The sequence below is a fragment of the Chelon labrosus genome, assembly GCF_963514085.1.
Source record: "Chelon labrosus genome assembly, chromosome: 17".
NCBI lineage: Eukaryota > Metazoa > Chordata > Actinopteri > Mugiliformes > Mugilidae > Chelon > Chelon labrosus.
Window position 1 is genome coordinate 13,857,138 of NC_140350.1, and position 23,159 is coordinate 13,880,296.

Here is a 23,159-nt window from a genome sequence, read left to right on the forward strand (position 1 = left end):
CTTCATAGAAAAATTCTCATAACATTTCCACTCTTGGGAAACAAAACTAACAATTAAGCTTCATGCAATAACCAAACAAAGATACTGAGTCAATTAGACAAACTAATACAGCTGAAGTCTCACATTAGCTTTGTCTAAACAAAATCCTTTTTGCACAGAGCAAAGACTGCAGGCTTTGTCCCTCCTACCTCTTACAGTATAATCTCTCCACAACAGGACTGCTTAGAGGAGGCCAGCATTTATATTCTGTCATTAACTCTGAGTCTCTCTCTATCTCCGTCCCCCTTACCTTTCTGTGCAGGTCTCTTACTTGGAGCTGCATGTTTCTCATCTGTTGTTCTGGCCCCCACTAACCTACCCAGCGTACACAGTCGCCCAATCGCACCAAAACGTTATGCATAATTCCCCAAGCTGCTTATGACACCTCATATATTCACACAATATGCCAGCCTACTTATCTGTAATATAACAACTGTCACCACTGACATAGCTGTGTGTCTCGGTGCTCCTTTAACATTTACTTTAAATGCTAGCGCTCTCCATCCCCTTTATCCGTTATCAATTTCCCATGCATCATGCATCGTCTACTATCATGCGTTCTTGTCTTTATCATGTATATATGCTGCATGTATGCTTTATTCAGACGTATGAATTTATTTGAATTTATTCTTCTGCAGGTTTCTAGCTCTGGGTTCTGTAAAGTGCCTAGAAAAACTGAACAATTACAGCGACCAATAACTCTCTGAATATACGCGTGGGCATTTAAGTATCGTATAAAGAACAGAGCTGTACAACCTATTTAATTATTTAAAAAAGGCAGAATGCAAGACTAGCACTGTTCAGGATAAAAACACTGCAAAAATAGCCAACTTGTATTTTCTGGCCTAAAAGAGTAATTTAAGTTCAAGTAAAACTTGAAATTATAAATTATTGACATTTAAGGCAATAATGTTAGCACAACAAAGCAAGAAAGTTGTTTGCTCCAAAACAATTTGGTGAGTTGTTAATACTTACATCTTTAAGTTGGGGTTCAACAACAGTTCTGCTAACTCTTATTTCTTTGTTGAGAAAGCCAACCTTCTGAGTTGGAAGTCTCGCTGTGGCTGTGCTGCCTCGAGTTGCAGTCCACACAGGTAAGTTTTAAACAACCTTTAATTAAATTAAGTTAGCGTACAATCGCTAAAAAGTCTACCGAGAACTCAAACTGAAGAGTTTGGAAGTATAACTTAATATGAACACTTCTCAAACCGATTAAAGGGCCTTCCCTTGCATCTCTGTGGCAGTCAGGAGAAGCTCTTCAGGAACTGTCTTGTGAGTGGTTGTAATTGTAAATATGTTATTATACTGTATTTATAGTGCTGTATTTTAAAGTTGAATTCAACCATTACCTCTCTGTCCTCCTTGTTCCCTTATTCTTTCCCAATGTCCAGAGTGTCTTCAATAGTTGTACTGTCCTCGCTATGACATGTAGCCTAATAGATGTCGTGTTGATGTGTGTATGGGGGTTCAGTTTTTGGTTGTGGAGTACTGGATGGAAATAGTTAATATGTCAAACTCATAATTAATTCTATTTGGAAAAAAAATGTTTATCCAATAATTTGGAATTAATTTAGAGTAATAGCTTATTCTGATTCACAGTATTTTAATGACTAATGTCTTGCAATTCATGTGTTGGTCTTGTCCTGTCTGTCAACACAAGGACACTGACCCAGAAGAGGAGCGGACAAAGAGCCTCATTGTGGGTGTCCTCACTGTGTAGGAGGATGATAACAGCGCAGCTCCTCAAAGTGTCGTGAGTGTTGCTGCTGTTGTTGTGGAAGAAGAGCTTGTCCTTCAAGATCTCCCTGACCTGCCGACTGTTTTTGCTTTCCTCTTTGGATTGATCGATGCTTTAAACCTTAAGTACCCAAAAGATCTCAGGTACACATTTGAAACTGTTCAGAAGGGTCAGATCCCTCAAAAACAAACTCCTTCAGTGAACCCACATTATTACTCATAATGTTGGATCTGGAATTGATGACCTCTAAAAAGTTCCCTTTGACACCATGTTAATTTACTCTTGTTGTTAGTCAATCTCAACTCTAATGTACCTCAATCTCCCACTCTTTTTATGGCGTATTATCAAGTTATGGCGCTCAATAACCTTATTAACAGATTTATTTAGAGTCATAGTTGTGTATCTGGTTCTGTATGGTCTTGTATACCTGACTCATGTTTGATCTTTTAATCAATCTCAAATGTTTTGAATGTATATGTTGCATCTGTAATTATTTATACATTTGATTAGTAGTTATTGGTTCTGAATTATAAAGTTGAGTTACATTATAAACTACTGCAGTGTGCAATTTTAAATTCCTCTTAAATTATTCTGCTATACTAACTTAACCAAATTAAAGTTAGTACAACTTACAGGAGAGTTGACAAAAATCAGGATCCAGAGTTGAGCAAACTCAAAAGCAAAACTTAAAATATTTAGTTTAATTGCCCAACTTAAAATTTTATCGAAGCTTGTTGCCTTGAAATTTTGAGTTCACCCAACTTTTCTTTTTTTTGTCACGCTTTTAAAAGTTTTCTTTAACTTCAGTCTGCCTCATATATCCACCCAAACACTTAATACATCTCAAACATTTATATTTCAGTGAAAAAAAATGGCTTAATAAACTTTTCCAACAGAGTCTTCTAATACTTGCCCCTGGCTCATTCATTAGCTCGGCGTCCTGCAGGCACAAGAGGATTTTGCAGAAGGATTTTGTTACTATTTCACCAATAATACATAAGTTTGAGGAGCTACGTGCATACCAAACGGATACCTAGACTTAAGTTTAGTTTGCAAACAGTATTTATAAAGCCTCTGTATACCGTCTGTATATAATGTTTAACCATCCAGAGCAACACATACAAAAATAATCACGACGCTCTTATCACTTGAGGGGAATCTGCTCACCTTGCCTTGCTCCACCAGAGAGAAAAACTTGTCCACTTCGTTGTTGAAGGCAGTGATCTTGATTTCTCCCTGTTGACCAGCACATTTGTATTTATTTAACAGTTCACTGAACGGACAAAGTGGTGGGGGGAAAAAAGGCACATGTGTGACATACGCTGACAAGCAAAAAAAAAAAACAGATATCCAGACTTCTATACTCACACTTTCATCCACTATCTCAAAAGAGAAGAGCTTGCCCTCTCCTCTTGAGTTACTCCAGGTGCGGATACTGGACTTGTTGGAGACTCTGGCTTTGACAGTCCACCTAGGAATATAACAGACTATTATTATGTATATGTTGATAAAACTAGTTTTCAGGTGAAATAAATACCCCAATGCTGAGAATACCTTAATTAAAACAGACCTGTTAAAGAACTAAATTGCTGACGCAGAAAACGTCCCCGCTGAATAAAATCAAAGCTTCGCAAATACACGAATGCCTTCCACCGTGCTTTCATTCATTTCCCTCAACACACTTCCATATGTGAACGGAAACAGGACGTGCACATTCCTTGTTTAAAAAAAGAATAATTACCAAAACTTTTCTTTGACCAGCAGTTATGTGAAACTAAAGTCGCAGTCAAAAGGTCAACACCAACAGTAAAGAATGAAGCAGAGACACTTCCTCTTTGTTAATGAGCATCCCAACTCGGCTCACATCAGTCGCCAATGTACAACACAAACTGCGCGACGGAACAATTCCCAAGGAAATTGCACAAGTGCCTTTTCAGTCTTTCGAAAGTTTCATGAAAGAAAAAAAATAAAATAATCCGGCAACTTTCTTTTCAAAGAATGAACTAGGTGTTGTACATCTGCCAACTTCTGGGCGCATTTAAATCTGCTTCTTGTTCTGTTTTTAACAACAGCCAGCCAAGCTCGGCACTTTATGCAGCAGTGAGCCTTTTGACTGCGTTGATAATTGTGCAGTGGAGGATATTCATACCATAACTTTGCCTGCAATTAAATCCCCTATCATGAGAGCAGCTGCTGGCCCTCAGTGAACCCCATTTCCTGCTCAGTATGGATAAGACTGCTACACCAAGGTTTATGGCAGTCAAAAGCCAATTATAGTCTGCTCTAGATGCTTTTACTTAACGCTGGCAGAATGGAAGGAGAAAGCCATGCAAACGGCCATTAAAGACCTTGTGCACATACACAGGATCCCTTTATATTCGACTGTATGTAACACTTTGTGTCACACTCAGACACACACCTACATTTTTCATTTCACTCAAACGTTGGTAGAAGAAGCATAGCTGCTGAAGTCATCTGTTTTACTCAGGGTAGGTACTCCCCTAACTTCAAAGTTAGAACAGTCATCAGTTTGTTACAACACCTAGAGGCACAGTTATCTTTACAGCTTGCAATTTCAAACAGGGCTATGTTATCAGACCTAAAACATGGAGAGAGTTGACAAGGTAGCTTTACCCCAATCTGGACGACTACATCTTGCCATAACGTGCTCTTGTCTTTTTGTAGCCAGCTTTAAGGTCAGAGACAGAAAGTTAAGCCTAATGAAACGATAAGAAATGAGAGTGGGGGGAAAAAACAGGAGTAAAATGAAACCCTGGAGGAGAAAATGGAAGAGGAAAGGAAGGAGGGAAAAACGAGTTTGGTCAAATCCCCAACGGGCCAAATAACAGAATCAAAACCTCAGCGGCAGACCATAAAGACCCAGCAGTACCTGCTGTAAAAGTGTCAGTTACCGAGGCAAGATCGGTCATTTCATTTCCATGCAAATCGGCTGACTGACATGCACACACTCAAATTCACTCAAAGTCAAACACATTCGTGCAGAAAAAAAAAAAGAATGCTCGCACAAGGCTGCACCAACACAGATTTTAAAACAGGCCCTGAAGAGCTACCCAAAAATTACAGCTAACCAGGAACCAGGAGTCAGCGCATGAGTGATGAATGAGCGCCAGAGGAAAACATTTGATTGAAACCATAAACATATACGTGTATGTGTAAGTCACACACTTTAACGTACTTGCTTTGGTAGGGGTTGAGGTGAGCAATAGGAATCACTTTTGTTGGACCTGGAGAAGCGCCCGTGGCCTTCATGGGCGAAAATTTGGATGGTGAAGCCTTCATGGGAGACGTGGTGGAGGATGAAGCCTTCATAGGTGAAGCTTTCATGGGTGAAAATTTGTACGGTGAAGACGTTGAGGGTGAAACCTTCTTGGGTGTAAACTTGTTGGGTGAAGACGTTGCTGGTGTAAGCTTCATGGGTGAAAATTTGTTTGGTGAAGACGCTGCAGGTGAAACCTTCATGGGTGAAAACTTGTTTGGTGAAGACGTTGCAGGTGTAAGCTTCATGGGTGACAACTTGTTCGGTGAAGACGTTGCGGGTGAAACTTTCATGGGTGAAGCCGTTCCCATAAACCCTCTCCCACGGCCTCGGGGAGAAGAAACAGCTGCTGAGAGACAAAGCGAGATACTTAAAGGAATGACAAGATTGCAGTTTAATAGCACTGAAAGATTAGTACATTTATTAATTCACAGACAGAAAGTGACGACAATTTTGATAACTGAAAGAAATTTTCTTAGTTTTATTTTATTGTAAATGGATTCTCTTTGGGCTTTGGAATGATGATAGAGCAAAATGAGCCTTAGGCAACTGGGTATTAGGGAATTTTCAAGAAAAACTGTTTAAAACAATTCTATTAAAAGCAGATTACTTGATAATGATAACATCTAGCGTCAGTCCCTTTCCCTGTGATCGTGTATGATATGGTAGCACACCTGGCAATAATTAAACCGAATCTTAAACACCCAAACAAAATATTTTAGCAGCTGTAAAACATCAGTGATAGTACTGTTATCTGATCACATGAGCAGGAGCCTGAGAAAGTCAAAACTGCCTCTACACATCTCTCCGTTAAGCTACTCAGTCCCCTGTTAACATCAGTTTGTGCCAAATATAAAAACAGTTTTTCTTCTTCTTCGGGCAAGTCTGCCAATCAGTTATTAATTTCATAATTACTCTACTTGTGCCTTTTAGTTGTAGGCAAAAAGAATAATTAGGATTAGTAATCAGAATATCCGTCTTGTGGCCAAGACACCAAACATACTAGTTTTAATTACATCCATGCAGCATGACCGTTCAATTAAACCGGCAGAACAGTATAAAATAATGTGAATGATTGAAGGTTCCTAATAGTCAATTATTACATATTTAATTGTTAAACTGAAAAAAACACATGTATTTCCGCTGTTAAATTACTCAAACTGAATGTGGCGATGGACGGATTACACTGTTAATATTGTTTTTTATTATCTTGCCTAGGGGTGTAACTTAGTTGAGACCTAATTTAAATATTTCAAAATCAACAAAACTACTTTAAAAAAAAAAGTTAAGAAGGACTTCTCTTTGTCTCTCAAACAACTGTTGAGCTTTACTGCTCTTATTTAACAAATGACAACGCCAGAAAACGTGAACAGTTTGGATCAGCCCACAGACTCATAAGGTGCAATCTCACCTCCCACAATGAAGTCGCATCAGCCCCATCAGTATGATTCAGGATAAAAAGTTAGCTGTTGTCGAAATAGCTTTTATGCAACCGCTTGGCATGAAATATTCACCATATTGTATAACAGAACTTCGGGAGGGAGGAATTTTTAGGGATAAAACGACTCAGTCCCGCAGAGACCGCTCTCCTGATTTAAGCTCCTGTTCCAGAGCAGAACAAATACTCACCTCCATGATACCCCGCTTTGTGGGTGTGTACTTCTGTGTGTGTGCGTGCCATGAGTGAACTCCTTGGGGAAATCACAGATTGAACCGCTATTTTGAGGCGAGGGGTAATTAACATCAATATTCATACCCACGCTATCCGGATGGAGTGTTAAAGGGAGGGAGCTGGTGGTTGGAGAGATGGGGTAGGTGATAGGGGGTTGGGGTTGATGAAGAACAGAGCCAAGAGAGGGGCACAGAGCTCTATCCAGGGTCCTCATTTTTCGTGATTAAGATCAGTGCAGGCTTCGAATAGGCATGCCAATAACGTACTGAGCGTCTCCTGTCACTGAAGAGCAGCGAGGATCCCGGGGAAGGAAGAGGGAAATATATATATAGACAAAAAAAGAAGTAATAAACAGAGAAAGTGAATAGTAAAGAGGGTAAAAGTGTGTGTTTTTTTGTGGGGGAAGAGAGACTTTTGAGGACAAAGGAACCTGCAGAGAATAGTTAGTGATGAATAATGAATATTTTCTTAACCACACTTCAGCGACTGCAGATCTCTTTTAGGAATTTAAATATAATGCGCGGAGCAGTTTGAAGGAAGTCTATTTCAAGTGATAGCTGCTGATGAATATTTAAATGGGAACACAGAACAGTCCGTGTCATGACCCCTGACTTTGCACCTACTGCTGAAAGACGGCTTTTTTTCCTAAAGACCTTTCAGCATATTAATACCGTGGCTCACATATATTCCTGTTCTGGCTGACAAAGCTCAGAAGACGGGCTTCAACAATAGTCAAAGCTCAAAACATTTGTAAGAATTTGCTCAAAAGGGAAAATGTTTCTGATCACATCCTCCCACTCCGTATCAGAGGTCAGGGCTCTCTACAGAGCAGAGTGCCTACAGCTGATAGGGATGCTTTCCATTCAGCCAATTAAAGTGCGCTCCGCTCTCTTCTGACCTGCGATACTGAAACCGATTTAAGTTTTGCAATTGTTGAGGATGTTCCAAGCGCTAAATACATGTATGTGTGTTTCCTTTCAGTGTATCTGGACTCATTCAGGCAAAATGTCCAGAACATCTGCAAAATCACAGTTATTATTTGGTCTATAATATTCAAACTGACCTGCAGAGGACAAACCCAAAACATTACAGCCAATGACATGGCAATGGGTGATATATGATGACCAGAAAGTGAACGCTTTGTCCTCCGAGTTGATGTGTTAGAAGCAGGATCTGAGCGGCTTTAACAAGGGCTAAATAATGTTGACTAAAGCGTCTCCAAAACTGCCGCCCTTTTGTGGTGATATTCTCTGATTTCAGTGGCCTCCTCTTTCAACAGGATAATGCATCCTGCCACAAAGCAGAAATGGTTCAGGAATGGTTCAATAAACACAAAAAAACGTGTTCAAGGTGTTGACTAGGACCCTGAATTCCCCAGATTTCAAACCAATAAAGCATCTGTGGGATCTGCTGAACAAACAGGTCTAATCCACGGCAGCTTCATCTCGCTGTTTGGAGGACTTGACGTTATCTGCTGCTTATGTCTTAGTGCCAGATACCATAGCACACCTTAAGAGGTCTAGAGGAGTCGATGCCTCGACGGGTCGGTGGCGAAAACTGGATTTCCAAAACACAATCGACAGGTGGTCATGTTATAGCGAGTTAGTGTCTGTGTACCTGCAGCCTGCAGCGGTTTCATTTTATTGCTTCCTCTTGTCTGCTCTATTATTTCAGGAATAAACAAATCTATTTGTTTATTGATTCTGCCAGGCTCTCGTGTAGTAATAGGTCTATATAGTGGCATCAGGTGATAAACTATGCTATGTGTGACAGCGCAGGAAAACACTGCAAGATGTTTATGTCTATGTGTTCTCTTGCATCTTTGCTGGGAGGAGTTAAGCTACAAGAAAGAGACATAAGCGAAAGAAGAAATGAGCCAAGTTGGCTGAATGGAGGCACCCAGGGACTCCGTGAGTTGCTCCAGGACTGTGAAGTCTTCACAGAGGCTTGAACCCAGACCCTGAAATAAAACTGCTGCCTCCCTCGGTTACATCGCCCACAGCTCGCTAAAATGTGTGGCATTTGGCAATCTTGTTAAAGCACACAAATGTATTGACTTACTGAAAATGCAATTTGCAAAAATATTGGAAAGCAATCACACACTAAGCTGCATTCAGAGGGAGAAAATATTTTATGTGTACGGCTCGCTTTTGGTTCAAAAGAGGAATGCAGGACCGTTTCATCAACAGAACAATTCAACAGAGCAGCAGGTTTGGTTTTCTATATCTGGTGGGATCTCTGAGGAAAAAAATGGATCAAAGGACGTAATGAGGAAAGAGTCTGATGAACTGCTTAGCGCTCAGCCTCGCCTTTCCAGAGTCAAATTAGTTGACTTTCTCTGGCTGCCTCCATCTGTGCATCGCTTCTAGGGGATTTAGTCCACAACACAATATTCATAAAGCCATGAACTGGAGGAGCCATCGGCCCACACACGCTCCCTCAGTCACAACGCGCACACACAGACACACACCTACACACCCACGAGCACACGATATACCAGGCACTCATTACCCACCCACATGCCTACATCCTCCACTGAGGAGGACTATCGGGTATGTTCCTGCCACATAACAAAATCAATGTCAATGCTCGGAGCTGTTGGTGGTATAAAACAAGTGAGTGAAACAAAGGCTAAGCTAATAAAAGAAGATCCAATAAAACACAGGCTACTTTGGGCATGATATATGGCAGCAGCCACTGTGTTACCAACCAACATTTGGAGGTACTGTTCTCTTAAAAAAAAAAAATACCGTATGGTGGTAAAACAGTGGAAGGGGAGAGTAATGGACTCCTGCAGTGGCCAGTGGGCAACAGGAGGGTTTCCTGCTCTGTTAGCTGAGCCGTAAATATAATTAAAGTGTTATGAAAAAAAGGTACTTGAGCTGAAGGAACTGCAGTCTTCCATTCATTCTGCATTTCCTGCGGCAACCTTCAACCTGGTGGAGCACCACAGCGTGCCCTGATGATCCTGCTCCACTGAGTTCTTAACCCACGCCCAGACTACAGCCACTGGACACACAAGTGCTTTGAGCATCAAAGGAACGAAAACCAGGATTTACTTTCTGGTCCACGGTGATTTTTGAAGAGTGGTATGGTAAATGAGACCCGCCAAGTCTCTGCTGGTCCCACATTACGGCCGTAGAACAGCATTAATGAGCAGGAAAACGCTGAGACAGGGGCGACAAGTCATTTGTCAGCACTCTTCACTCAAAGAGTACATGGCTCCCTCTGTTGGTGAGGTTAGGGAGTGTAAGAATAATCAAGCGTTCTCAAAGTCCCAGTAATCAACATTTTTCGCCTGGACAGCTAAAGACACAACAACTCGTCAACTAACAAACAAACTGACCTCTTAAAATAAGGCTAAATGAATCATTAAATTATAAAAATGATCCCTCCGTACTTCACTGTCACAGTATTAATATTTACAGACATCACTGGGGTCATCGATCAGCTGTACATTTCATTCCTTACCCATATGCGGGTGTTTAAATAGTGTAATTTGTAGTCAACAACACAGCATTCAGGTTGCGTTAAGACCTCCTGATCAGCCCGCGTCTCACTGCTATTTAAGGAGTTGTTTATATTAATGAAGTATTTAATTACTGTAATCTGCAGAGCAAATAAGTTGTATTAATCAAGACGAGGGGTAATATCCATGAGCAGAGATCTGAAGGGCCTTTCTGTGAAGTGCTTTGTTGTGCTTGAAAATTAGGACACCTTTGACTGGATGGCAGTGGAAAACGTCGACATGTACATTTGAGACGGATGTCAATATCCACACGGAGATGTTTTTTGTTTTTTTTTCTAAACCAAATTACTTTTAGCGCTGTGTATGAGCAAGAGTTGAATATTACAAAACACATTAAATATATTCCTGAACGCTACTTGAACTGAAATCCAATGCAGTAAAGAGCATTTATTAAATACGGCCTTTGAATGCTAAATACTCCTTCAGTCGCTGACTTTGTGTTTTTGCGTAACTATGGTGTGTTAACGCAGTAATTTAGGTCAGAATTAACGTGTTAAAACACAAAAGTCACACAGCGGTAAACCAGCAGCTCCTGTGTCTTGCAGGATAAAATGGCTTTTTTTTTTTAACTCAATGGAGTCTGGTGGTTTTGAAGAGGATGATATAAAGGCTTCAGTTCTCAGTTGGGGAACGGTGTCAGTCAAAGAAAAAACTGTAATAATATTCGAAATATAACGTTTACTTGACTTCAATGTCTGCACTCCTGTCTACTTCTCCAAACCACCTACTGCAGGTAATACTCATGCAATCAAACTTCAAAGAGGAAAATCCATTTACACTAAAGGTTTGTCTGCTGTTGTCATGAGTGAACATGCAAAGAAATTAAAAGCTGTGCATGAATTAATTAAAAGAAAAATCTATAATTTTTCAGGAATTTTGCTGGATCTGTCCTTGTCAGCAAAAACCAACCAAAGCACCGTTATTGTATCACATTTAGACTTTATCGCTGACAAGAGTCTGCCGCTGTCCAGCAATTATGTGAAAACACGTATGTGTTTATAGAAAAACCTTGAGTATGAAGCCTCTGACGTGACACTCACCGCTGTTGCTCCTGTAAGACGGCCCAGGTGCTGCATAAGACGGAGTGGATGCCGGTTCAGAGGCGCCTGATGACACCTTCTGCGGAGACGACGTCTTACCTGCAAGGTCAACAAACAAAGTGAGGCACCTGCAGGAGCTGGTTATTACTGTTTCCATCTCCATCCATGCACATTTTAAAAGAGCCGTACCGTCTGTGTTATATGGAGTGGGATTTCCAATCTTCCCTCCGGCTTCCTCGGGCGACTGCAATATATCCAAGTCCATCACAATCACCACATGCCTGGAAGACAAGAAGGACAATGTAAAAAAAAAAAAAAAAAAAGGGGTTTACATGAAGAAAACATATGAAGGGAACAGAAAGAAAGTAGGAACACATACCTTCCATCTGACAATGTGTTGGTGATGGTCTTCTTCAGCAAACACACACAGTTTGGTACCAGGAGGTTATCTTCTGGCAGATTGTTTAACTGGGTGGCCAGCAGGAAAGCTACATACATAAATACATATATTCATTTAGTTATTTATCTTCTAACCTGCAAAGTTTCTTGAATTACACATTATAATTTATGGCACATATAATAATTATGAGGTCTGCAGGTAACACAGCATCTAGTGCAGCCTCAGTGCTTTTACAAAGTGCACCCACAGTCAGAAAGTTTTTGTTTTGCTGCTGCATGATACTCACAAGACAAAGAGTGCTGACCGTCGCTCATCATGAGCCGGAACCTGGGAGGACCCGAGGCATTACTGATCAGACGGATGTTCTGACAAACAGAGAGGGAAGGAAGGATTTAATAAGCAAAACAACAAAGTCTCCAGGTCATCCTACCAGATGGAAGACATATTAACATCAGGAATTCAACAGTAATAAAGTTGCATTGACTAATAACTAAAGACACATCTATTTAAATTCTGAGGTGAATATATTACTTTCTTAGCCAATTTGCATTTTATTAACTTTAAAATGACAGTGCAGAGAACAGACAGGAAATGCACAAAGACAGAGAAGATCAATATTACTTAGATATTATTTGTTATTTTGGATATCCTGGAAACAAAACATTATTTTTAAATAACACAGACGGAGCAGAGTCTGAGAGGTTATGATAATAAATACAGTGAGAATATTTAGCTGTCATTGTTTTGCATTTAGAATAAAGGCAGCTGTCCCTTTAATATTCATAGAAGTGATAGTGAAGAACCACAAACACAAATTCACATCTGTTTAGTTTATCTATAACTGGTTTCTCAGTTCAAATCTCAATAATATTAATATCGCAATACGAAGAAGGGAAAAGTTGTGATAGAGCACATTATTGTACACACTTTAAGGTGAAATCTGATACTGATTCACTCACCAGCAGCTGCAGCACAGGACCGTCCACCGGTAAGCCTTTGTACAGGTCCTAACACAAATAACACAAATGGATTTGTTAGTACTGTACCAACTGCATGGCCCCATCCTGTCCCGTCACATTACCACGCTGCTGATACAAAGTTACAGCCTAACATGAACTGGAGATTAATGAAGTGGCATTTTTGCAGAGCCCCTGCTGCAGGTAAACAGACCTGCTGGTTAATAATATACTGAAAGCAGTAGCTAAAATAGCAAGACTTTACTCTGACCTCGTAAATCTTTGTTCTGTGTCAGTAATAAATGAAGCCTGTCTTTATTTTATCAGTACAAAAACTTATTCAAACACTGGCAAAGTTTAAACATTTGCTTTATTTAATGCTACTGTTACAGCTGTGTGACTTTAAATCTCAATAGCTCGAAGTGCTAGCTGCGAATACCAAGTTAGCGGTAGATAGCTAAATAACAACCTCAGAGACATTTGGTGAAAGAAAAAACATGTCGATTAGTCGTGTTAATATATATGCTTACATCAACTGCCCCCTTTGTGAGTGTTACACTCATGTTTCCTGTGTTGCGTTGTCGCAAATTAGCACACTAGCTTTTCTCTAGCTCCTGGTAAAGGGACTGGAGTTATCGCGAGAGAATTCGGAATGACCGCGTAAAGCTGCGCCAAGGCAATATGAGCCATACCGGATATGGCACGTTTGTTCCTTCAAAATAAATGAGATGTAGATTCCTTACTGCAGCTAAAAAAAAAAAATAGCTGTAGTTTTTCAGGTACTTTACATTACGCAACTTACTCACGGTTACTGCACTTAGTTACAAGTTAAATAATATACAATAACTCGGATAAGGGCTACTGTAAGTACTTTATCTATTTCCATGTTGTTTTATTTTGAAAAATCCTTACCGGAAATGTTCTTGTGATCAGCGCCAGCTTGAAAATGGTGCGTGTCTGCTGCGAGTTCTTTCAAAACAAACCGAAAACTACCCCCCGCTGTTATGGATGATTTCAGGAAGCCATGCCGTTAACTTGTAGTTCATGATGGATCTTCCGTGCGTCCAGTGGCAAGACCACGTAGCACAGAAATGGACGGCACTTGACCCGGAGCTCAAAGACAAATTTGCATCCCTGCTCGAAATAGATGATGTGTTTAAATGTGCTTTAAGCCTGTCAACGTGAGTAGCTAGCTAAAAAGCACATGTTCATTGAAAGAATGTGATAGTACTGTTTAATAACTAGAGACAAGGCTGTGGGTTAGTTGTCGATCACAAGTTTCTGTGTGTTTCCAGACAAGATGATGTGGACTTCGTGCAGTCGGTCTCTGCAGGACACTCAGTCCAGAAAGACACGGAGGAAGCAGCCAGGTGCAGGGAGAGGGGCAACTCCAGCTTCAAGATTAGGAACTACACTGCAGCTGCTCTGCATTATTCACAGGTGAAGAGATCATAACATTGTATAATTTAATACACTCACTTGAAAGTGAATTAGGTGCACTAGTGAAAACTATGCATACCAATACAACCGTCCAGCACTAAATCTCCCTTCATCACTGTTATAATGTTTAGTTTATGTTGAAAGAGGGTAAGAAAGGAGGTAATTCAACTCAATTAAACACACAAGGGTTTCTGTAATTACCTACTGTACCTAATGATCTGGCAAATTAGTTTATGATGCAACACAAAGGTTAGTAAACTGTAATAATGAGAATTCATCAGATAACATTGAAGAAGTGGTTCACAAGCAGATGAACTGTGCATGTAAATCAGTTGTGTCTGAAGAACAGTCGTGTAACAGCGTATTATTTGGGGTTATAACAGTTTGCCTCTCGCTTCTAATCAACATACGTCAACATCCAGCTTCTCTGTCTCCCGTCACGACAGGGCGTCTGCTTCGCTCCCCAAAGTTCGGAGCAGCTGTCTCTGTGCTACGCCAACCGCTCCGCTGCACTCCACCATCTGCAGCGCTACCAGGTGAGACGGGTCCACTTCTACAACTAAATAATGTACTTGATGAACACCTGCTTTGAACACTTTCTGCTGAGTCGTTGATTGAACCTGGGCCTGTAGCTGCCTGTGCCCGTCATTGTGTGATGAGTTTGAACAGGCCATGTCATTGTAACTTTGCTTAATATGCTTAATATGTGGTTTGCACTGAAGTCAGTGAACATTTATTCCCTGGAGAGCATGTTTAGGACGTTTAGCTCTCACTTCAGACCGTCTGCAGTCATGTGATCTTGAAACAGCTTCCTGATGACACCTGTACATCCTCACTACTGCACCTTTCCCACCTCAGGAACAAATGAAGTGCCATTTAGAGACTACTGTAGATATTCAGGTTACCAGGGGCTCTTCTTCTGTAATGGCCCATTTACCTGAATCTTATTGCGTCGCGACGGCCTAACTGACTCTACCTCGTTTAGTTAATTTTCAGTACTTTTTGCGCAATGTGAGTCGGGTACAGTGACTGTACATGCGCTGGATAATCAGTTATTCTGTGGCCTTCGGAAGTTTAAATAGAGCCGGGATGAAGCATCTTCCTCTGCTTGCGCCGCAATGTTCACTTGTGTGGTTTCTCTGAGTTCAGTGTAGCAGTCCTTCTGACTTTGTTACCCAAGACTTAAGAAGCCTGAATGGTTAGGGTCCGTCATTGATCTGCCAAGAATACAGATTAAAAAAATCAGCTACTTCTTCTCCTCATCTCAGGCCTGTAAATATAATCCCTCACACTCATTTTAAAGATGGAGGATCTGTATTTCACATAGCCCACATTACAGTAATCAAAGGCAACAATTCCAGCTCATCATGTGGGCAATAAATGACAATTTTCTTCCGCCTGAACAGGGACTTGAACCCTGGACCCTCAGATTAAAAGTCTGATGCTCTACCGACTGAGCTATCCAGGCTTCATTTGGGGGTACTGGTCTCAAGGATTGTGTGAAATGTTCATATACATGTATTCTTCACCAAAGATTTTGCAGAAATGGAATTTTTAAGAGGAAATACATAAAGATGAATTAAAACCTCATTCACTCTGTATTAACCCATTAAGTTTGTCTTTTTGCATCGGTCACAAGTTGTCCCAGCTTATTCGTTGGGGCTGCAGGTAGCAATGTTGAGTTTATTTTGCAGACGTTACTTCCTTTTGCAGCATTCTTGTGTTTTAATCTCCTGGTTTAGGTTTAGATTAGCTAAAACAGAGATCTTATAAATTAGTCATGCTTCTGTTTTGCTCACAATCTTGTATTTTGCAGTAGCTCACGCTCCAGTTTCCTTGTTTTCCTCAGGAATGCCTCGACGACATTGACAGCGCCCTGAAGAATGGTTATCCCTCTCATCTTTCACACAAACTGCAGGACCGCCGCGCTCTGTGCCTCAAGCACGTCTTTGTAAAGGAAAAGGCACGTGAGGAGGATCACAGTCCTGCCTCGGAGAATCAGAAAGGTCGAGAGAGAGTAAAAGCTCCATCTGTTGGACCTTTCATGTTTGGGATTTGTCCTCAAGCTGCTGTCGGCTCTAGTGTGGAGAAAGGTCGACACCTGGTGGCCGTGGAGAGAATAGCAGCCGGGGAGGTGATTCTTACTGACAGGCCGTACAGCTGTGTCCTCATACCAGGAATGGAGGAGGTGAAAGTGAAGGGAAGAAGGCGGGACACGGAGAAAGAAGAGTTTGGAACGGAGCACAGGCGCTGTCACTGGTGTTTGGCTGAAACATTGCGCCCTGTGCCGTGTGGGGGCTGCAGTTACAGCCGATACTGCTCGAACGGCTGTCGGCAGAAAGCCTGGGAAGACCATCACCGCTGGGAGTGTCCACTGGGAGCAGATCTGATGGTGATGGGTGTGCTGTCACAGCTCGCTCTGAGGGTGACGCTGAAGGCAGGGTTAAAGAACGTCCAAATGGCGAGGGAGCCAATCAGGGACGAGCACAGGAGGCCAGAGCCAAGCTGTGACTCCAGTGATTCCTATCCATGTCATTCAGATCTCCCTTCAGCCTCATACTACGGTGACTCTTACCTGAGCGTGTTTCACTTGCTGCACCACATAAATCACCAAAGCCTTGCTCTGCGTTTCCTGTGTGCTGTTACCGTGGCAACACTCTACCTAAAGCTCAGCAAGGCTGGACCTCCACCTGCATCTTGGAGTCTTAGCAGACCCTCAGCAGCGACGAGCCAATCGCAGGACGGACCAAACGAGGAGGAGGAGGAGGAGGAGGGGGATGACGCAGATTGGAGCTCAGAGCTGTGGCTGCTGGGAAGTGCGGTTCTGAGGCACATGCTGCAGCTCAGGTGTAACGCCCAGGCGATCGTCACGCTGCAGGACACAGGTGATTATCGGCACGTCTCAGACTTGGTTCTGTCACAACGAAGAGTCGCATCATGAAAGACCTCTTCTCGATGAATCGGGTTTGAACATATGCATGATAAAACGTAAGACGAGTGCACCAGGTGTGACAGCATGACCCCGAAAGTATTTTCAGAGGAAGCTCTATAGCCGAGTGATTTTGCATTTTTTTAAAAATCTTTTTACTATATATTATAACCATAATTATAAAACCGTGTGTTTGTAAAATGAGTGAGTATGAAGCTATAAGAGGTAGTTTTACTTGTGATGTAAGTGACCTTTGCATATTTTTAGGGGGTTATTTTTGCATCTTACAGGAGCAGCCAACTCACCGGTGCAGTCCAGCAGGGAAATTCGGATTGCCACGGCGATATTCCCATCTCTCAGTCTTCTCAATCACTCCTGCTGCCCCAACACGAGCCTGGCGTTCAGCGCCGGAACTAGCGCAGAGCCTCGTGCCTCGGATCTGTCTGCAGACATCAGCGAGCGTGAAGCTGAGCACAGACACGAGGCCCCCGGAGTCGCTGTAACAGTCAGAGCAGCCAAAGTTATCGCTCCTGGACAGGAGATCCTGCACTGCTATGGTGAGATATTAGACGAGGCGAGTGTTGTGAACATGTGTGCCGATCAGGATCACTCTGCTTTTAGAGAGATAGATGGCATAGATGGAGAGTGCAGGACAAAAACAGAACAGGAACCATGAGCAGTAGACACTAAATATAAACAGAAGTCATACAAGCCTAATTTATTTAGTGTTTTTATAAATATAACTTAACTGAGCTTAATGTTGTCAGCTATCTGAAGCTCTTATTGACTAAACTAAATATATTTTGAGTTCTGACTTAATGTGTATTCAGAATGTCGTTCTATAACCATCTAATCGTCATTTCGATTTAATTCAGTTAAATTTTATTCATGCAGGGTCATTAAAAATCAGCTTGTTACGAGACAGTGTTAAGGAAAAAACTCCCTTTTAACAGAAAGAAACCTTGAGCAGAACCCAGGGAGGTTGTGCAGAGGGAGGAAAGGAGGGGAGGTGAGGGGAGAAAACTGGATTTACATATAACTATCCCAGCTTTCACCAAACATTTGCATCTTTCCCCCAGGTCCTCACAGCAGTAGGATGGTGACCCAAGAGCGCCAGCGTCTCCTGCATGAACAATACTATTTCCTTTGTCAGTGTGAGGCCTGCATTCTGCAGCAGGAGGAGGTGGAGGAGGAGGAAGGGAAGGAGGGCACAGAGCGGCGGCAGGGAGCCGGTGAGAGCCAACGTGACACTAGACTGAGGTGTTGCAAGTGCAAAGGATCTCTCCAAGTATGTGATCATTATCATGATTATCATAGATGATTATTCATGATTAATTGACCTATTCATTGTGAACTCCTTTTTTTTTTAAATATCCAAGCAAATAATTTGAGACATTTTGTGCGATTTCCAGAAAAGCAGTGAGAGCGGGGAAACGGGATTTGTGTGTTCATCCTGTGGTCGTCGGACGTCTTCATCTGAAGTGAGCCGCAGGCTGCAGGAGATCAGAGTCGACCTGGAGAAGGCGGTGGAACTCATGGAGAGCGAAAGGCCAGGTGCTTCATAAAAACTACATCAAAATGCTGATGCAGTAAACAAATATATAAATCATCAGTCAGAATCAGAATACTTTATACTTTAATACTTCAAGGAAAGGAGATAGAGTTAAATACAAAGAGAATAAAATAACAATATACATTCTCAGTGCACGCCCACAGAAGGTGAGACTTGGTCCCCACACCTCAGCATGGGAGCACCTCAGGGCTATGTGCTCAGTCCTCTCCTCTACGCCCTGTACACCTAAAACTAAAGAAATCATCATTGATTTCAGGCGACGTAAAGGGGAGCACAGACCACTGGAAATAGGGGGAGTAGAGGTGGAGAGGGTGCCTGGTTTAAAATTTCTGGGGGTCAACATCTGTGAGGACCTTAAGTGGACTGTGAACTCAACTGTTACCGCCAAGAAGGCCCAACAGAGACTTCACTTCCTTTCTACCGCTGCTCGATAGAAAGCATTTTAACATACTGTATAACTAAAAAAAAACTCTCCAGAGGGTAATAAAAACTGCCCAGGGCATCATTGGTATCCCACTGCCACCTCTGGAGGACATTTACCAGTCCAGATGCCGCAGCAGGGCCTGTGTAACATTGCAAAAGACATCACACATCCTTTCCATCACCTGTTCACTGCGCCGCCCTCTGGAAGACGGTGCAGGTCACTTAAGACACGCACGGCCGGACAGTTTCTGTCCAACAGCCATCACTGCACTGAACTCTGTTTCCCCTCTACCCATCCCCTCTGCAAAATCATCTTCAGTGTCACTTTAGATGAAGCACTTTATATTTACAATGAGTGAGTGTGTGTGTGCACGGGTGGGGCAGGAAGTGTAAGGGTTTGTGGATGCGGAACCTACAATATATACGGGCTCGGGGAAGGCGGGTGGGGTGTGATTTATGTTACTGTTTCTGTCTTTTGTGTCTTCTAAGGAGAGCCATCGTAATTTAGTCGCATGCAATGACAATAAAAGCATTCTGATTCTGATATAGACGAGTCTGTGAAATTATATAGAGTCTGAAAAGTTAAGAGTGTTGAGAGCGACCAAGTCTAATATATAACTGTCCTCGTGTTACTCTTCTGCTCTGACTCCCTCAGACGAGGCTTTGATGCTGCTGAAGAGGACTCAGTGTCAGCCTGGACTCATTCTCACGGAGACACACCCACTACAGGGGGAGCTGGCCGACGCCACGGCCAGAGCACACGCTACAATGGGTGAGAATACGTTTGCACGCGAGCTGTGTGGTCAATAAACCCTTCACACGGTGAGCCTCAAGCAGGGAAGCTTGTACGTTTTTTCTGTCAGCGGGATATCTACATGTATTTTAATAACGGCCATCTTTTTCCTGTAAGAGCAATAAAAGCTATTTCTTAATCATACATTTCTTTTTATGCGCAAGACGTCTTAATATGAAACCTTTTCTTCAACTAAAAATGAATAAAGAATGAACAGTACGCGATAAAATATTCAAAGGAATAGCAGTTTTCTTATATTATGAAACCATTTCATTTTGATTTTGGCAGAAATTATGGACGTCCTATCGACTGGTTGAGCATTTGAGTACATCTGGATGAATTCATTATAACTTAACAATATCTTGCATATATAAATACGTTCTACCTGCCTTTGTGCAGACTTCTTTTCCCTAGCAATAACATGGTAGTGTATGTGGCGCATTATAATGCCAGAAATAGCCAAAAGCTGGTGCACAGCACTGAAATAGAAGAGCAGTAGTAACAGCCTACAGCCCTAACTCATGATGTGTGTTTGTGTAGCTAAAGCCAGGAAACCGACGACAAGAGTTCTCAGACGCTCCAGGAAACCAATAAATATATAATCAGCTGTCGTCTGACTGCTTGTTGTAGGTGACTGGACGAACGCGGCGTCCCACCTGGAGCGCAGCGCCGCGGCCGTCGCCTCCCAGTACGGCGAAGACAGCATCGAACTGGGCCGACAGCTCTTCAAAGTGGCTCAGCTACATTTCAACGGGTGGGTAAACTGATTCAGTTCATGCTGGTGTCGTATTTATTAGGAAATAATTGCCTAAACTCGGGGCACTGCGCTCAATAAGAGGAAAAGTCACGTCCGGGTCTAAAACTTTACAGTCTCGTAACTTTCCGCTGTTTTATTATTTTGACCGACATCGTCAGAATTAACTGCTCCTTGTCTTTGTCTTTTTTTTTCTTTCCTTCTCCCAGCGGTGCCAGAGGCCCGGCCCTCGCTGTCATCCCCAAGGTCAGACGACTCCTCTGCCTTCACTGTGGCCCTCGCTGCCATGAATTACAGGAGCTGGAGGCCATGGAGGGCTGCCTACGGGGGTAGTCTTCAGCAGCAATGAGACAGTTTTGTACTCGGAGAAGCTAATTAAAAATGTTCTGATTGCAGGCATTTCCACATTTGTGTGTGCGTGTGTTTTTTTTTTTTTTTTAGAAGCGTCAAGCGAGTCTAGAGAATGGCCACAGGTATAAATGCAGTTCACTGAGGCTCTCAGACCTCTCTGTGTCAGAATGTATCCATCAATAATTTCAATTTCATGCTTCAGTGGTGGTCCTGCAGCGTGAGACAACTTATCCACCAGGTACTTCCAGGTTAGATGTACGTCTCTAAATGAAACACAAGTAAATGTGTACTTGTCATGATTGTCCAAATGACAAAAAAAAAAAAAATAGATTTATATCGTAGCAAGTTTATTAATCTATAAAATCTGCAAACATCCTCAGCTGCTTCTCACACACACAGGTAACCCTCTGACCTTTAGATGGCAGCAGTTATCCACTGACTAATTCAATTTCACGCTCCAGTGGCTGACGATCAAGATGTAGCTTTGACTCTTGGACCCGCAGAACACACCTGTCCTCCAAGACCTTCAACTTAAAAGTCTTTTTAAAGCTTCGTGTGGAGGCTTTTTATTCATTTTTATCCCCTGACTTTCTTGTGGTGTCAAGCACGGACGCATATAAAGTCCAGTGCGCCGCATAAACGGTGACACAAATAATAAAATGTTGATCACAGCTGGAAGTCTCGAGGCGTCTGCCAGTTAAACATCAGCGGTATCTGGAGGGCGGCCAATCAGACGGACGCGGATACGAGTACGAGTCAAGGTCAAGACGGAACGTTTTCAGAGAGGCAGCTGGTGGAATTAGCTGAAGAGCGGTTTAACGGCGATCTCCCATGGGCCCGCGGGGCAGATTCCTCCTGATTATTATGACGACAAGGTTGCCGGACGAGCAAATAAAGTAGATTAACTGCTCAAATTAAACCGAGGTCAACCTTGATTTAAAAATAGACATTATCGCAGGAGTTATTCAAGTGGGACATTAACCCAAAGCACCCAGAGGAAACCGAGACGTACCACTTTGAACATCATTTCTTAATTAATTGTTTGGTCTAAAAAACATCAGAAAACACTCAAAACACAATATCAGATCATAAAATCATCTCCAATCCAATATAACAGAGACCAATGGGACATTAATACTGTATAGTTTTATCAGACCAGCTGTCGAAAACCTTCAAATATTCAGTTTTACCGCAGTGTAGGATCAACCTGAAACCTTCAACTGTTCAGCATATGATTCAGAAATGAGCCAGTAATCCAAATCAGTTTTCTGGGACCACATATTCATTCATTCATTCATTCATTCATTCATTCATCTTCTGTAACCACTTGTTCCTATTAAGGGTCGCGGGGTCTGCTGGAGCCTATCCCAGCTGTCATCGGGCGAGAGGCGGGGCACACCCTGGACAGGTCGCCAGTTATCGCAGGGCCAACACAGAGACAGACAACCATTCACACCTACGGCCAATTTAGAATCACCAATGAACCTAATGAGCATGTCTTTGGATGGTGGGAGGAAGCCGGAGTACCCGGAGAGAACCCACGCAGACACAGGGAGAACATGCAAACTGAAGAAAACAGAAAGGCCCAGTTGGCCCATGGATTCGAACGCGGGACCTTCTCGCTGTGAGGCATCAGTGCTAACCACCTCGCCACTGTGCCGCCCCACATATGAATTCATTTTATGTTATTAATTATAGTTTGTCATACATTTTCTGGCGTGAAAGAAATAACCAGGTATCAGTTTTGAACATGTTGTCCTCTTAGGAGCTACTGCACCGATCAGCCACAACATTAAGGGAAAGATTTGAAACCTGGCATTCGTGTGGATGTTACTTAGACATGTGCCACCCACCTAGACCAGACCAGGCACGCCCACCCCATAGCAATGACACTCCTTGATGCTACCACAAGGTGTTGACCTGGCCTCCAAACTCACTAGATCCCAAACTAATCAAGTGGCTGATAAACAGAGCAACCTCCCCTCAACTCATAGGACACAAAGGCCCCGACCACAGGACACCCTCAGAAGGCCCATGTCCATTCTCTGATGAGTCACAACTGTTCTGGAGCCACAAGGGAGACCTAGACAATATTAGTCAGGTGGTCATAATATATTATTATCATGTAGAGTCAAAGATAACACACAGTAGCTTATACAGAGAGGACCTGATAGAGTACACAATATAGGAGGTGTACACTAATGCAGTTTAGCATCCCCTACGCATAGCTACAGATAAAAGAGTA

At 42.3% G+C, this 23,159-nt stretch overlaps 2 protein-coding genes across 4 annotated transcripts in view; one reads left to right on the top strand and one right to left on the bottom strand.

The window, feature by feature from the left end:
- The window catches only part of LOC311502692 (replication protein A 70 kDa DNA-binding subunit-like), a 38,682-nt gene extending 25,340 nt beyond the window's left edge, over nt 1-13,342 (bottom strand). Inside the window, exons 1-9 of one of the 2 annotated variants that reach the window (XM_084565024.1) lie at nt 13,182-13,342; nt 12,655-12,702; nt 11,982-12,060; nt 11,675-11,783; nt 11,485-11,576; nt 11,296-11,394; nt 4,974-5,400; nt 3,146-3,248; nt 2,945-3,013 (exon numbers count right to left, since the gene is read on the bottom strand). In XM_084565024.1, the coding sequence (XP_084421150.1) occupies nt 2,945-3,013; nt 3,146-3,248; nt 4,974-5,400; nt 11,296-11,394; nt 11,485-11,576; nt 11,675-11,783; nt 11,982-12,060; nt 12,655-12,702; nt 13,182-13,214 (1,059 nt within the window). In that variant the 5' untranslated portion in view covers nt 13,215-13,342. Of the gene's footprint in view, nt 1-2,944; nt 3,014-3,145; nt 3,249-4,973; nt 5,404-11,295; nt 11,395-11,484; nt 11,577-11,674; nt 11,784-11,981; nt 12,061-12,654; nt 12,703-13,181 lie in introns of both variants that reach the window. The other variant, XM_084565023.1, reaches the window with a different exon arrangement.
- A 219-nt stretch (nt 13,343-13,561) lies between these two features.
- On the top strand, nt 13,562-20,962 carry smyd4 (SET and MYND domain containing 4). 2 transcript variants are annotated; one of them, XM_084564183.1, is made up of 10 exons: nt 13,562-13,832; nt 13,947-14,091; nt 14,538-14,627; nt 15,941-16,976; nt 17,311-17,577; nt 18,100-18,308; nt 18,433-18,574; nt 19,672-19,788; nt 20,440-20,567; nt 20,773-20,962. In XM_084564183.1, exons 1-10 carry the CDS (start codon nt 13,696-13,698, stop codon nt 20,851-20,853), a joined length of 2,352 nt encoding a protein of 783 aa, XP_084420309.1. In that variant the 5' UTR covers nt 13,562-13,695; the 3' UTR covers nt 20,854-20,962. The 2 variants fall into 2 exon arrangements, with proteins under 2 accessions (XP_084420309.1, XP_084420308.1); XM_084564182.1 differs by having other exon boundaries at nt 20,440-20,563.
- The last annotated feature ends 2,197 nt before the right edge of the window (nt 20,963-23,159 follow it).